Source organism: Cnephaeus nilssonii (genome assembly GCF_951640355.1).
Source record: "Cnephaeus nilssonii genome assembly, chromosome: 5".
In the NCBI taxonomy this organism is placed as follows: Eukaryota; Metazoa; Chordata; class Mammalia; order Chiroptera; family Vespertilionidae; genus Cnephaeus; species Cnephaeus nilssonii.
Window position 1 is genome coordinate 72,569,109 of NC_137076.1, and position 16,375 is coordinate 72,585,483.

The 16,375-nt window shown below is 36.0% G+C and overlaps 1 protein-coding gene across 1 annotated transcript in view; it reads left to right on the plus strand.

The window, feature by feature from the left end:
- Positions 1-16,375, plus strand: part of ADAMTS19 (ADAM metallopeptidase with thrombospondin type 1 motif 19) — a 200,830-nt gene that overhangs the window by 95,544 nt on the left and 88,911 nt on the right. The window contains exons 9-10 of the mRNA XM_079770450.1: positions 9,281-9,421; positions 10,811-10,961. Of these exons, the coding sequence (XP_079626576.1) occupies positions 9,281-9,421; positions 10,811-10,961 (292 nt within the window). The remainder of the gene's footprint in view (positions 1-9,280; positions 9,422-10,810; positions 10,962-16,375) is intronic.

The window sequence follows — 16,375 nt, forward strand, 5'->3', positions numbered from 1 at the left end:
AAAAAAAATCCCCCAAAAAGAGCTCTTACAAATCAATACACAAATGACCAAAGCCCCATTTGAAAAAATGGCAAAGAATATAACCACACAACTCATAGAGATGTATCCAGGGCTTATATAAAATAATTTTAGCATCATTCATAGAATGCCAGTTCAGACCACAAAGCAATTCTACTTTCACCTATCAGATTACATAATCTGTACAGATGAATCCATACTTACTTCCACTATAAGGACCATTTGCTTCCCTTGGCAAGAAAACTTCCTGCTCTGTCCCCTCATTTTTTTCCTCTTCCTTAGATCATTTTTCCAGCGACGTGCTCCATGGGTAGGCTAAATCCCTTAATATATGCTTTTAGAGGTCCTATGTAGTTTCTGTTTCTAATTTTTTCACAGATGCTGCTTTAAATTATTTGTATGATTGATTATTTGATCTCTGATCAGGTTGTGCTTCCTGAGGACAGAGGCTGTGTCTTGTTTTGTTTGTGTTGTGTATTGTTGTTGTCATTTAACATTGTATCTCTAACCCTTTTCATATGTGCCCAATGAATAGCTGTTACTGGTAAGTGATGTTTTGATAATAGTGTAAAGTGAATGAAAAGTGTTGGAATGTGTGGGAAAACATATTACATTTTTGAGAGGAGTATAAAGTGGTGAACTATTTTTGGAGGCCATCTGGCAATAGTTATCCAAATTTAAATAGAGGCCTGGTTTTGAATAGTTTTAGCTCATTTTGCCAGCTTGAGTATAGCACATTTTAAATTATAACTTAATTGATATTTGTGTTTCTTTGTTTACTAGAGTGATTAGACATCTCATCTTTTTCTGACTTGCTAAATTTAGCCCCATTATGTAAAAATAACCAATAATTATAAGGACTTAAAAATGGTCACTATTGTACATTACTAAAACTATTTTTTGATCATTTAGTATCTGATGGCTCACAACTTTCTTTTTCTAGCCATAAAAAGTGCCCTTTTAAGATATGTCATATTCTTGAAATAATTCTATGGTCATAAAGTTGTGGACAGAATTGTCTTGAAATCAATACATGACATGGTTTTGTAATTTGACATTAGCACATATATAAGAATTTATACTTGTAATGGTGTCTGGAAAATAAAAAAGCTCTAGCAGATTTCTATATTTTTACAAGTTAAAAGAAACTGCGTTAAGCGTACACAATTTATTCACTGAGAATTTCATATGATAATTAGATTGCCTAGTTTTTAGAGATATTGAGTGGAGAAAATTTTTTAAGTTAGGGGAAATCTCTTAATAAATCATGTCATAAAAACATAAAGCATTTTTTGATATGAGCAAAACACTTACGTGTTTTAGGGTTTTAGTTTGCTTTTTGAACTAGGGGGAAAAGACTAATATATATTATTAAACGCTGGCACAGAGACATGGCTTTTCCACTAAATTGGCAATTCAGGAGTTTCTTTAAAACTCAGAGGCTGAGGCAATAAATATACAAAGTTAGCTCCTTGAAGGCAATATATATTTGGGACACCTGCTAAAGTTTTATGCCAGAGTACCAAGAATATATATGGCCCGGCCGGTATGGCTCAGTGGTTGAGTGTTGACCCATGAACCAAAAGGTCATGGTTTGATTCCTGGTCAGTGCACATGCCTCGGTTGTGGGCTCGATCAGTTGCGGGAGGTAGTCGATCAATGATTCTCCCTCATCATTGATGTTTCTATCTCTCCCTCCCTCTCCCTCCATCTCTGAAATCAATAAAAATATATTTAAAAAAGAATACATATGTCTGTGACTAATAAGCCTTTGAAATCAATGAGATTTACTTACATACTCTGCTGGATACCGTGCCAAGGGTAGAACCAAGGGCTAGGTTATAAGTCTGCATCTTCAGACATCTGCATTTCTGTGATTGGCACCCATAATGTTACCATTTCTTCAGTTGAGACATCTGAAACATTGTTAACTCTTTCTTCCCTTAATTCTTCCCACAATCAGTTGCCACATTCTCTTCACTCTTCAGCTGAAATAGCTATCTCATCTGTCCATTCTCTCTCCTGTCATTCCTCCAGGTTTGGACTATTGCAACATCTGCCTCACTGGTCTCCTTGCCTTTGCATGTCATCTTTCTAATCTATCTCACACATTAGTCAGATTCATCTTTCTGAATCATGGTCCTCATCTTCGGTTTAGAAATCTTTCTTGCCCTTTACTACCTAATGAATGAATTCCAAATTCCTTACCCTTAGATTCTTAACTTTTATAGAGTGGTCCCAGTCTACCTTTCTGACTTTATAATCCACTTCTTTATTTCATGAATGCAAACAGTCCATAATTTTCAAATTTTTTGTCTTTATTAATGCTTTTGCTTATCCCAACTCCGAGCCCTTCTTTCAGTTTTATTCACCCATTAACAACCAACATAAATACTGTCACTCTCAGGAAATTAGAACTGAAAGTTTGGCTGGAAATACATTTTCTTTTTAAATTTGCACTGTTTATTATAAATACCACTCACCATTTAATTTCTAATATGTACTGATTTATACTGATATCTACACACGCACGCGTGCGCACACACACACACATACACACACACAAACACACACCCTACTAGATAGCAATCTCTCTGAAAATAGGATTTCTGTCTAATGCATTTATTTCTTGGCACGAAATTGAGTGCATTGTACATTATAGGCACTAAAACATTTGTTGTGTGAATGAATAAACACTTGCTGTATAAAATACTTACCTGTTGAACAATCATCTTGAGATACAGAGTAGAAGGTAATTGAATTCTAGAAGAGAAGAGGAATTTGTTTGTCAAAGAATGCAATTGCCTGACTGAGTAAAAGAAAATATGACTATACAAATAACTATAGTAAAATATTTTTCCTTTTTGGTACATGCTATTTTGAATTCCTATATAAAATAAGCTGTGGAAATAAAGTAGTTAAATTATATATCGGTTATTATGACTCTACTTTGAAGTCTGGTTGCAGTCCTATCAAATAATTTCTTGCCAGTCCTAACATCAAGGGTTTTGAAGGACCAACTCCAGCAGTTTTAGCAATAGGACCATTTAATCTAAAATTCTGCTAATTCAATAAGAAGCTAGCATATGCCCTGGGAGGCATCCTGCCAAGCATAAATTTGGCTAGTCTCAGCTTGCTGCAGGAGTACTTTTTAGAAGAGAATAAAATATTTGCCTTTTATTTTGCATTGCTATACATCAATATATCTACTAGAAGATATATTCTAAATGGAGAGTAGACAAACAGTAAGAAGTAAATAAGAAATGAAGATAAAGGCAATGCCTCCTCATCTAGGATTATTAGGGTGCGAAAATATGAAATAACAGATTGCTGCAAGTAGGTAAAAATAAATATACTCTTACCTCTAGAAATCCATTGCTCCCTAAAATGTTCAAAATTCATTATTCTGTTAATAATGCTCCTTAACCCACTAAAATTGGGAATGGCCACATGTAAATTTCCTGTCCCCACATTTTACTCTTTAGAATTCCCTATGGCAGAAGTCACAAAGTTCTTCTAACACACATGCCTTCATTAGTGTTAGAAACGACTCCTTGGGCAGATGAGAGAGAAGTGTATTAGGGAAATGCAAACTTGGACCTGAATCCTTGTTGTTCCAGCTACTCACTGAATTAATGGTAGGCAAGTCCATCTGTCTGAACTAATTTTCTTCATCCCTAAAATTTGGATATATTTTCCTCTCAAGGTTCCTTATTAGATAGGTGATGCCCTAATTGCATGGTGCAGTTGTTAAGACATAATACAGAGTGAATGAATAATAAGAATAATTAGTCATATTATAATTTTTTTATGAATGTTTTTATGTAAAATTGAGCTTTTCAGCCTCCAATGGCCGTATATTCAAGGAGTGATTTAATATCCTTCTGAATTCTTACTGGATTGGCAGGCAAATTAGCTTATTATGGAGAGTCTTATAGATCACGAATATAGCCTTTGCACTTGATACTTTATTTAGAGCATGATACCAGTCAGAATTATAAGGAGTTTGTCCAAGTTAGTAATTATAGTGGGACTTGAGCCAGTATAGATGTGGCTGCCCTCCCACACCAGGTTCTCTTCAAATGTAGGTTTGGGTGCCATAGTATCGTAGAAGAGAAGAAAATCACCCAACTAAAGAATAGCCTTACAATAATTGGTCTGTTTGCATTTCTCTAATACATCTTGGTAAATGTATGCTCTAGAGCAGGGGTGGGGAACCTTTTACCTGCCAAGGGCCATTTGTATATTTATAACACCATTTGCTTAATATAATTCACTTAATATAAATTTATGTTGCTATGAAAAAAGCTCCTGGATTTATTGAATTTCAAGTCCCGCCTGCAGTTGCGTTGGCAGGGCCAGACCAAATGATTTCGTGGGCCGTATATGTGGCCTGCGGGCCGGACGTTCCCCACCCCTGTTCTAGAGTAAGGCAAGCAACCTTGATTGAGCAGAGTATCTGTAGACTTTTCAGGCTACGGTTTCTCTAAGTCAGTAAGAAGCCATGTTAGTTTCAACTTTTCATCACATTTACAGAATATTAAGTTGTACTATCTGTAGATATTTTTTTTAATTAGGTAGATTCAAGGAGTTAAAAAGAAAATATGACAATTCTTGGTCTCTGAACACAAATTCTAGGTGGTGATAGTTTATATATATTACTAAAAATTCACCAGAAATAGAAGGTAGTTCTGATATATCTTACTTGCCATATATTTAAAGGGCACAGAAGTTTAGGATTGTGAGAAATAGACGCTAGGATTTTTGAAGAGTCCTTTACGCAGGAAGAAGGACTTAAAATTGAGTTGTATTTGTAAATATAGATAAGCTGGGGAAAGCATTCTGAGAGGAAAGCACTGTGCAAAAGGGTAGGCTGGGATGAACTGTTCCTGTGAAAATTAGATTGAAGTCAGTTTGCAGATCGTTTGAAAAACAGGATAAGAAGTTCATTCGTTTATCCCCGTGGTGGGCAAACTCATTAGTCAACAGAGCCAAATTTCAACAGTACAACGATTGAAATTTCTTTTGAGAGCCAAATTTTTTAAACTTAAACTTCTTCTAACGCCACTTCTTCAAAATAGACTCGCCCAGGCCGTGGTATTTTGTGGAAGAGCCACACTCAAGGGGCCAAAGAGCCGCATGTGGCTCGCGAGCCGCAGTTTGCCGACCACGGGTTTATCCGATTGGTTCAGTTGATTGGACCATCATCCAGGACACCAAAAGGTTGTGGGTTCGATTCCTGGTCAGGGCACATACCTAGATTGTGGTTTCGATGGATCCCTGGTAGGGCCGCTTGCAGGAGCAATCAGTTGATGTTTCTCTCTCTTTCTCCCTCCCTCCCTCTCTCTCTAAAAATCAATAAACATATCTTTAGGTGGGGATTTTATTTGAAAGTCCATTGGTCCTCTGAGTTTTAAGTAAGAATTGTCTAGAAAGTGTGTTAACATAGTTCCTTGGGCCTTTTCTCTAAATGTTCTCTTGCAGTCAGTTGGAGAAGGGTCCAGGAAGCTGCCTTGTCACTAATCCAACATCATCACCCGCTCCGATTCTGACGCACACAGTTCACATTTTCAGTCGTGTGCTTGTCAAGGAAAATTAAAAGATTTTGCCTCGGAAACTAGTTTGTGTATTGATGGATTTCTAAGAAACTAAAGTAATTAAAGCAGTTGGAAGAGTTAGGGGGCAGGAGGTCAGGGAAGTAGACATTACCATCCAGGAGTGAAGAGAATCAGCACTTGTCTGGGTTGACAGCAGCAGTAGTGGGAAGAGTAGGAGAGTTTTAAGGAATGTAGAACTAACAGGATCCAGGCATTTATTAGCTGCTTGAGGGTAGGAACTGGATCTTATTCATTTTCATGACTCCAGCTGTGTACCCAGCATATAGTGGGTTCTCAACAAGTGTTTGTTGAATTGCTAGGTAAGCCGGTTACATAATACACAGCAAAGTGAAAAGGAATCTTTTGATACATCTATTTTTTATTAACCTCTAATTTTTTTTTACCATGTTGCTAACTTGCTTTTAGTTGCCTTTTGACTTGCAATAGAGGTACATATTTAATTGTTTTGTGCAAGCTGAAATAATTGAAATAAAATAAGAAAAGTAATGAAAATATCTTGTATTTTTAAATGTTAGTCTTTTCCATGAACACACAGCAGTGGACTTACATCAAATCGGACATAGCCACTGAATTGTGTGAAATTAAATGTGACTTCGTGGAAATACAATCCACTTCCAGTTAGATATTGCTATAGTTTGTTTCTTTTTTAAATTGATTCTTCCATATAATATGTGGCTTTTAGTGGGAAATAATGTATCATGATCAAATGTTTAATGTGTTTAACACAAACTTTTAAAAAATATTGACCTTTTAAAAATTATCCAAAAAGTGTGAGTGAATTCATCTATGTTCTCTTCTGTAGCTCTTTAACCATCAAAAGGGACCATCTTCACAATCCGAGGGCCTCCAGCTTTCCGCAGGATATCACACAACTGCCTGGCAGGGAGTTTTAAACAAGTTGAGAAGTTTTATAAGATAAAAATATTTTTTCAGTTGACTTGACAACCATGTACAATGTTAGTGGAGAGTTTATTTGCCCAAGGCTCTTTGTCAAAATGAATTTAAACTGAGATGATTAAAATGTAGCTCCGTTTCACAGTGTGAAGAGAAGGGCTGCTAATGTCTCGCTCCGAGGTGTATGCCACTTGGTTGTGGGACTGGGTGTGCACTTCTGCTTCCAGAGAGGAGACATTTGTAATGTAAAACAATAAACCATTCGCACTAATCGAGAGTTTCGATCCAGAAGGAGAAGCACCTCCTCTTTTTTAAAAATCTCTAATTTCGGTGGTTTCGCGGTCTCTCCACTTGACCTTCAGACTGCCTGGGTCTGAGTCACAGCTCCACTATTCATTAACCTCAGTGCCTTCCTCATCTGTAAGATAGAAGCCATGATAATGGAAACATTATGAGGATATTGTGAGGAGTAAATGATATCATCATTGTAAATGATTAATATAGTGGCTGGAACAGATAAAGGTTCACAATTAATTGTCTTATTTCAAATCCGTAGAATCAGGACTAAGCAATGCCTCCTGATGACAGGTCCAGATGCGTGGTAAAAAGCCCTGTCCCAATTTAATGACCATCTTTTCTGTTGCAAGTTAAATAGCTTTAGGAAAATTTAACTAATGGTAAACAATAATGCTTGAATCACCAGATCTCTCCGTGGCTGTAGCTAATTTCTTACATGAGAATCAGGATCCCAAAAGGAAAATGCTCATCTGGATGAGAAGTTGTAATCTTCCCAATTTAGAAAATCACATTACACTACTTCGGGAGAATGTCCAAATTGCTAAATCTTGGAAGCAGTTCCTCTTCTTCTCTCAAATGGACACATTATTTAAGAAGTTTTATTATTTCTGAGAAAGATCAATTGCCATTCAAAAGTGATAGTATTTGTGTATGGTTTGGAGGACTGCACACCACAGACGGAAGGGCTGGGCGTGTTCCACGTGGCCAGCGCCTGTTGTTATGAGAGTCACCCAGCAACATTGCTGCAGCTGGGCCCTGTGGTGGAGGTGACAGCGATGCTGGCAGGGCTGTGTCAGAACCGTACAGTTAGAAATGCACTGAGGATTCTTTATCCATCCATGAGATTGTGCTGTATTTGCAAGTTTTTATTTTAATTTAACATCGGAACAAAGTAAATTCTTACTATGTTCTTGGTTTTCCTTAAGTCCACAACTTCCACCACAGTCAGCAAATACAACAGATTACCTTTAACGATTATCTTTAATGATGTTTATCGCTTTGTGTTTTTGACAAATTCAAACAATAAGATAAATTTCTCTGATTTACTGCCCCAATAAAAACAATAGTTATGAATTCCTACTATAATCCAGCACTGTGTCAGGCATTTTACATCATCCCCATGGAGACTTCACAGCCAGTCAGTGAAGTATTTTAAACAAATGAGGAAACAGAGGCACATTTATTTCTTTATTATTATTTAACTTGCCTCTGTTCACATGAATAAGGAGATACAGAATTCAAATTTATAACTCCAACATTTTTCACTCTACCCCTTGTAACTGAACTGGCCCGTACCTGCTTAACAGCATCTCTTATTTTTCCTCTTTGTTTTCAAAGTATGAAAAACACACATCTTCTTATTCTATTAATCATCCTATTAATGTGTGTTGATACAGGCCCTATTTAAAGGCATTAATTAGATTAGGAAAGATAAATGTGATTCATCATATAGCTAAATTTTTTTTAACACTAAAAGTGAAAAAATGATATTCAATAAAGTGTTTTTAGTTTCATTTAGACCATAATTTTTATAATCTTCAAAGTTAGTAAACATAGTGAACTTGTTACTTCATTACTCTTATCCATTAATTAATTCCATCTACAGAATTTTCTTTTAAAAATATATTGAGTATAATAATTTTTATTTAAATTCTTAATTTATCTTAATGAAAATATAGTTTGATAGTCTTGAGAATTTTTTTATTTGAGAAAATGTAGTCTACCTGTATTTTTCCTTAGCAACTTCTATAATAACTCTTTTATTAGTGTTTTAAAACGCAATATAGATATTCTTGTTATTCACAATTTTTCATTCTGAAAGGCTATTCCCTAGATCATTACAACAGTGAAAAGTGGGCAGTTTTTAGACATATTCAATTTAAAATTCTTTAGTACATTTTAAGTCATATTTTTAGAATGGAATTCCAACCTAACAGAACAGATTCAGAATTCAATAGAAAAACTAAAGATGGCCATGAATGTAGTTTCCCAGAGACAGTTTGTGTTATCTGAAGAGTGGAAGAACATGGTCCAATGAAGCACACAGGGAAAATAATAGTTTAATGTGGTTTTAGATGTGATAATAATGTATGAATAAAGAATCTCCAGTCAAGAGAAAGAATCTCAATTGGTCAAATAGAAATTTACTACTTCTATGTGTTTCATACAAACTACTATGTGAAAAATATGTCTGTAGATGACTTCCATATAGGTGAAAGAAGCATATTATTTGTTAGGTTGATTGGGAAAATGATTTTTACTAAATAAAAAATAACAACATTTTTTACTAAATAAAAAATAAAATCAATCTGAGATCTAATTTTATTTTGACCTTTATAATGAATTTCTCTCCCATTATTATAAGTCTTTAGCTGTTATTTAATTTCAGTTTTAAAAAAGCTAAACATACTTACCTAATGTAATTTTAAAATTTTAATTATATTTCGAATCAGCATGGGCATTAATCATGACAATGACCACCCGTCATGTGCTGACGGTCTTCATATCATGTCTGGTGAATGGATTAAAGGACAAAACCTTGGTGATGTTTCATGGTCCCGATGTAGCAAGGAGGATTTGGGAAGATTTCTAAGGTACTGAGGTCACTTACCGTTGTTGTGTTGTGAATGATTGTGTGTGCCTGCTTCTTCCGTCAGCCAGCGAAGGTGGCATGGCAGAGCAAGACACCAGATTGGGAATCAAGGCACTTGGTCCCAATTCTGGCTCTTCCATGGACTCAGAGTGTGGATTGGGACGTATTATCTAGCCCATCTGCTTCTTAGTTTCCACATTTTCAAATTAAAAATTGGGCAAGATGATTTGTAAGGTTGAAAAATTATAAGGGTTTTAAAAATCTATTACAGTCTCTAATTCCCTCTTCAGAATTCCTCAGTGGGAACATTCTCATTGCTCATCACTCAGCACATCTCTCGTCATCACAAAGAACCACTTTAACCAAAGCTGCACCTTTTCATTGAGATGCTTCTACACGCTGACTCTTTTTTTCATTACTACATAGTTTTCATCATTACAAATAGTCCTCAGTTCTCCTCCTTTCCATCTTCAACACCAGTAACACTTAGCTTTCCCCTGGTTGGAAAAACAAGTGAAAACCATTATTGTTGTCTTAATTTTCATTTTAAAGCCCATGTTCTTTAATTGTCCTTTAGATCATGAAAGGAGCAGCTGAAACAGTGAGCAAAAGTAATGAGCAAGAGAGAGCTGCTTAAAGTAGCCAAAAGTCTAAGTAAGAAATATAGAAACACCTAGTTAGCTTATTTTACTGCACTGAGAAATTTAATTCATTTTTACATACCATTTAACTTAGAAAGCCTATGTTTTCTGCTAAATCTACTAAAACATTTATTACCATAATTCTGCTCTGAAATATGTACAATATATTCTGTGCACGCTCTTTGTTGTGATGGTGTAGCCAACAGCGCTCCGAGCATGTCATGTGAACACACCAGGTCACTGGAGCAGCAGCCCTAATGAGTTTCTAAGGAACATGGGAACATGTGTGATTTTGTTTGGCTGCCCTCACATGAATCAGAATTATGATAAAATTAAATGTCTCCTCATAAATGGAAGTTGTATTACATGGTCAAGCACAAACATATTCGTACTATGCATACTCACTAGAGAATGCTTTCTATAGAGTCTTTAAATCCCTGAATGTAGTTAATTTTTTACCTTCACACATCGCTTTTGGACAAGCTAATTTCTGAGTCTGCGCTTCTTTCTTCATCTTATAAATGTGTAAAATAGTAAAGCCACCTCAGTGTTATGTAGATTAGCTGAGTTAATCCAAAAAATTCTGTTATCTTGAACATTATTATCATTATTTGGATTATCTTAAATGGAAATGCTTATAAATAAGTCAGACCATATTTTTCATCTTATGAAATATTTCCTGTTGCATGCTAATGATAACAACGTTTTACATTAAATTCAAAATTTTACACATATCTGCATATTGTCAGGTCAAAGGCCAGTAACTGCTTGCTACAGACAAACCCCCAGAGTGTCAATTCCGTGATGGTCCCCTCCAAGTTGCCAGGGATGACATACACCGCTGACGAGCAGTGTCAGATTCTTTTTGGGCCACTGGCTTCCTTTTGTCAAGAGATGCAGGTAAGGGTTGTATCCAGGTGGGATTTGTAAAGTGTACGTTCACATTCATTGTTTGGACTTATTGATTAGAGGAGGGGAAGATGACTTTATTTTAGAGTTTATGGCTCAAAATCACCCCAATCTTAGAAAGCGGGATTTTCTCAGAGAAGTTTTCCACATTTTTCCCTGAGCACTTTGGCGATGATAGAAATAAGGTGTGGGCATATAATAAATAAGGAATGGCCTTCGTTAAAACTCCTTTTCCTTTTCAGCCACACTCTGTAGAATGAGAAGTGGGAATACATTGTGTTTTATTTATTTTTATTGTTGACACTGTTACAGATGATTTTAGAGTCTCTTAAGAGCTAAGAGGTTGTACTTCTGTGATTCCAAAATCTTATTCTGTACTACCCTTGAAAATCATCATTTTGATCCCAACTTGGTGCAGCATGTGAAGTGTAGGAACTAAGTAGGTAGAGAGATAAATAGATAGAGCCATTGAAGAGGTTATTTACAAATTCAGTCTCTGATCTGACAGATATTTATTGAGTTCCAGCTGCTTTCCAGACACTGCTCCGTGCACTAATAACACAGCGGGAAACAAAGACCTCCACCTTCACGGAACATACATTTTAGTTGGGAAACAGACAGAAAGCAAATATATATAATATGTCAGTTGGGGTAAGTGTTTTGGGGAAGTATCAACTCAGGTAAGAAGGATAGGGACTACAACCTGGATGGGAGCATAGGCATGGTGCTGTTTTATATAGGGTGATCTGGGAAGGCTTCCTGTAAAAGGTGACACTGCAGGGGGGGGGGGGAATGTCTGGCCCGCGGGCCATATAAGGCCTGTCAAATCATTTGGTCAGGACCTGCCAAGGCATTAGGGGTTAGTCGATAAAATGTCTGACCAAATATAGCAGGCTAGTTTTTAAGCTGATAATTTTGTATGGCCCATGAATGATGTTATAAATATCCAAAAGGTCCTTGGCAGAAATAAGGTTCCCCAGCCCTGGTTTAGAGATTTGAAGGGTGTGATAGCAAGCCATGCATTTATCTTGGGGGGACAATGACACGAGGAAATGGGGAGCAGAATACCTTGGAATGGAGTTTTGGCTATCTTTTAAGTTTAAGATGCCTATTAGACATCCAAGTAGACATGTAAGTAGGTACAGGATAGACAATGGCAGGAGGTATAACAAAAATACCGGGGGAAATAGTTATTAGTTCTGCTTGTTAAGACACACACACATACCTTCAAGTGGATACACGTGGAATTATTTCATCTACCAACCTGCCATCTAGACTTTACACAAAATACATCTCCTAGAAGGCAAGTCCATAACATCAAAGGAGTTGTCAATCCTTTTTATCACTGTACCTCTGGCACTAAAAAGAGTGCTCAGTAAGTATTGGTTAAGTGAATAAATGAATCAGTTGAATGATGAAATATTAATTCTAAATTTTCACTCACAGAGTTGATTCTTAGCTGTAGGCATACCTCATTGTGCTTCACTTCATTGCACTTTGCAGGTTTGCGGCAATCCTGTGTAGAACAAGTCTATCAGTGCCATTTTCCCAATAGGCTCAGAAGATGGTTAGCATATTTCAGTACTAAAGCACTTTTTAATTAAGGTGTTTACATTGTGTTTTAGACATATTGCTATTATACACTTAATAGACTACAGTATAGTATAAAAATGAATTTTTTATGCCCTGGGAAACCAAAAAAATTGTGATTTGCTTTATGGCAGTGGTTTGGAACTGAGCCCACAATATTTTCCAGACTTGCGGGTATATGACAAGATAATGTGAAAATAACCTTCTAAAATACTAATTTAACCAAATTAATTAATTCGTTAAATTCAGTAACACATAATTCAATAAAATATTAATTTATGACTACATAAGCCAAAGGATAAGGTCAGACAACTTATGTTTCACAGCTTATACATGTTAATCAAGCGTCCTTACAACCATTCCATCTCCAGTTATAAATAACTATCAAGCTGCATGGAACGAGGATTCATATCAACTTCTCAACGTGTGTTTCTGGTAAAATGTTAGAGACTATGGCAGTTGGTCGATAGTATTTGAATTACACATTGCTCTTCCATACTTGTAAACATTTACATGCAAGCACTAGCGACTCCAACATTACATACATGCTGATCTAATTAATGATAAATTTACCCGAAGACATAGCTGTAAAGATGCTTGTGAAACATCTTGACCCCCAGCAATAACAGCTCACGCTTCTGCATTAATATGCTAACTTCTTGGATATCCTTGTTCCCTGAGTCCTGGTGCCTCTAGGCCATCTGGCATCTTATGGCTGAGCCAGCTCCAACTGCATCAAGTCATTATAATAGCTGCCGGTAATAGCCTCGCTGAGAACACAGATGTATGGATGTTTCCCTGGAAACAGTAAGAAGTGGCCACACAAAAGTTACATTTTTTTGAGCAGTAAGGAAGTGTGCTAAAATAATTGAAGACCTCCAGGAAACTTAAGGCTCTGCCTTTGCTCTTGGACAGGCACATTGTGAATTGTATACATACTGCATTGTATAGGAAACTTTCTAGTGTAATTGAATTATATGGTGACTTAAAAAAGTTAACGTAGAAAGTTCATTTTACATTTCTCTTCTACCAACTGGATACATCAAAATAGGGAGGACTTCTAAACCCTCTCATTTGATTCATTGAACAGGTTGGCAGTGAGTTAAGGTATCCTATGAAGAATTCTAGAAGACTGAGTCACTGTGATTTGGCATTGTGAAACTCCAGAGTCAACAGGAATTTGGACTTAAAAAGGCTTAACATGAATTTGCCCTCAATGGCTAGTAGTTATTTGGGCATTTCAAACAGCCTCATTGATAAATCATGTTGTCGAGATTGAAGTTGTAGGTTTTATAAAGTCTTCCCTTCCTATAAGATCTGTCAAGTTATGGTGGGTTAAACTATCAGGAGTTGATTCAGCCTGTTTGGCCATCTAATCAAAGGTTCATCTTACCCTTTGAGTTTTAATCCTACAGTCTACTCTACAAGCACATGAGTTTGATGGCAGCTTATTTTACTGGTTAATCTAGCTCTTTAATTTCTTTCCTCAGAACTGTTGCCCCCCCACGACTTCTTATGGGCATGGACTTTTTATTTTTTAAGTCTCTTTCTTTGTAAATTGCCTATTTTAATTTTTCCCAATTTTTCAATTTTCTATTTTTCTCGCTGATTTGCAGTTATTTCTATATTCTAGGTGAGAATTCTGTATTTTAAGCAGTGTCATTTGTGTCTAACTTTGTATAGTATTCTTTGTCTTTTAATTTGAGGTGGTTAAATCCATCAAATTTTCTTGTGGATTATGCTGTTTTTGTTTTGTTTTCTTTATTCCCTACTCTGCAATTAAATTTCACATTCATTTTCTTTCAGCTTAAGTATTTCTTTAGAATTAAAGACATTTTGGATTTTTAAAAGATACCTTTTATTAAATACATCTACTTTGTTGCACTGCAGTAAGATGAAGTCGTCTGTATGATGCCAATCCTTTAAAATTTATTGCAGTTTTCTGTTCAATGTAATATATGATAAATTTTAGTATTTGTTCTCTGTGTACTTGAAAGGATGTGAGTGTTCTTTAAAGTTCATTATCTGTCACTAGATCTTAGATGAAGCATATTAATATTATTATTCAAAATATCTATTTGTTTGCTTATTTTAGTTTGACTGATCTATCAGTAACTAACAAGCATGTGTTAAAATACCCAAGTTTATTTATTTATTTATTTGTCCCTGTAATTCTGACAGTTTTTTCTCATATGTGTTGAGTTATACTACAAGGTACATGCACATTTCAAGTTTTTTCATCTGCTTGATTTGTTTTTCTTTTTCCATTTTTTAAAATGATTTATGCCTTAAAACATTTTGTCTGGCATTAAAAACACCATCCTGGCTAATATTTTTTATACTTTCTCTTTAACCTCTCCAGATATAAATATAAATATGGATATTGATATGGATAAATAGGTATGTCTACTAGAGAAAAGCTATTGCTAGATTTTATACTTTTCTGTTTAAACTAAGATATAGTTCTTTCAGATTTTTAATCAACTAGTTTAACATTTTTATATTTATTATAATTAGTGGTGTTTTTAAAAATACATATGTTTTTATTGACTTCAGGGAGGAAGGGAGTGGGAGAGAAATAGAAACATAAGTGATAAGAGAATTATTGATCGGCTGCCTCCTGCACATCTCACACTGGGGATTGAGCCCACAACCTGGGCATGTGCCCTAACCGGGAATCGAACCATGGCCTCCTGGTTCATAGGTCGACACTCAACCACTGAGCTATGCCAGCTGGGCTATGAAATTAGTTTTTTAGGATTTTTATTGTCAACCTATTTTATTTTTGTGTTTCATTTTATATCATTTTTTCCCTTTTCTCCTTTCTACTTTGAATTAGAGAAACCAAATTTCCTCTGTATTCAAAAGTCGTACATTCTTTATATGTTTTTATGTATATCAGTAATTGGTTCTTTTTTTCTTGCTAAATCACATTCCACTGGTAGATAAACTATTTTGTTTATCAGTTCACCTCTTCATAGATATCTGGGATGTCAGCTGTTATGAGTAAGGCTACTCTGAACAATTGTGCAATGCTTATGTGATTATGTAGCAATGTTTTTATTCTGAAATATTAATACTTTAACACACTATATATTAACTGATTGAATTCTTATAAACTGGCTTAGGAGCTAGCTGTTTTTATAAATAAAGTTTTACTAGAAAATAGTCACCCCTATTTGTCCACATGTTCTCTTTGGCTGCCTTCAAATGACAATGACAGTGTCTAGTAGTTGTAACAGAGTCCATGTGGCCCACAAACTTAAAATATATACTATTTGGCACTGTACCAAACAAATTTGCTGATCCCTTTTATTCCTCCAAAAAGTTTTGTTTTCAGAGGCAATTAAGCGTGTTCGGTTCAAACTGGAAACTTGGTCCCGCCTACAGTGCACGGCCACTCCTATGTGGATAAGCTCACGCTTCCCTTATCTGGGCTGTTGGAGCCTACCTCATGTCTGTGTGGGCTGGGTGCCAGCTAATGACTTAGGCTTCTCTCACTCTTTTCCTTTTAGGATCGTCCCTTCAGGTTTTTTTTTAAAAAAATGTTTTTATTGATGTTTAGAGAGCGAGGAAGGGAGAGGAATAGAGAGATAGAAACATTGATCAGAGAGAAACATCACTGATCGGCTGCTTCCCGCATGCCCCTTCCTGGTTATTGAGCCTGCAACCTGGGTATGTGCCCTGACCGGGAATCAAACCAACGACCTCTTGGTTCATGAGGCGATGCTCAACCCCTGAGCCACCCTGGCCGGGCCCAGTGTCTGTCTTTACTGTTGCGTTAGCCACCAATTGTCATACCATGAGCATAAGCC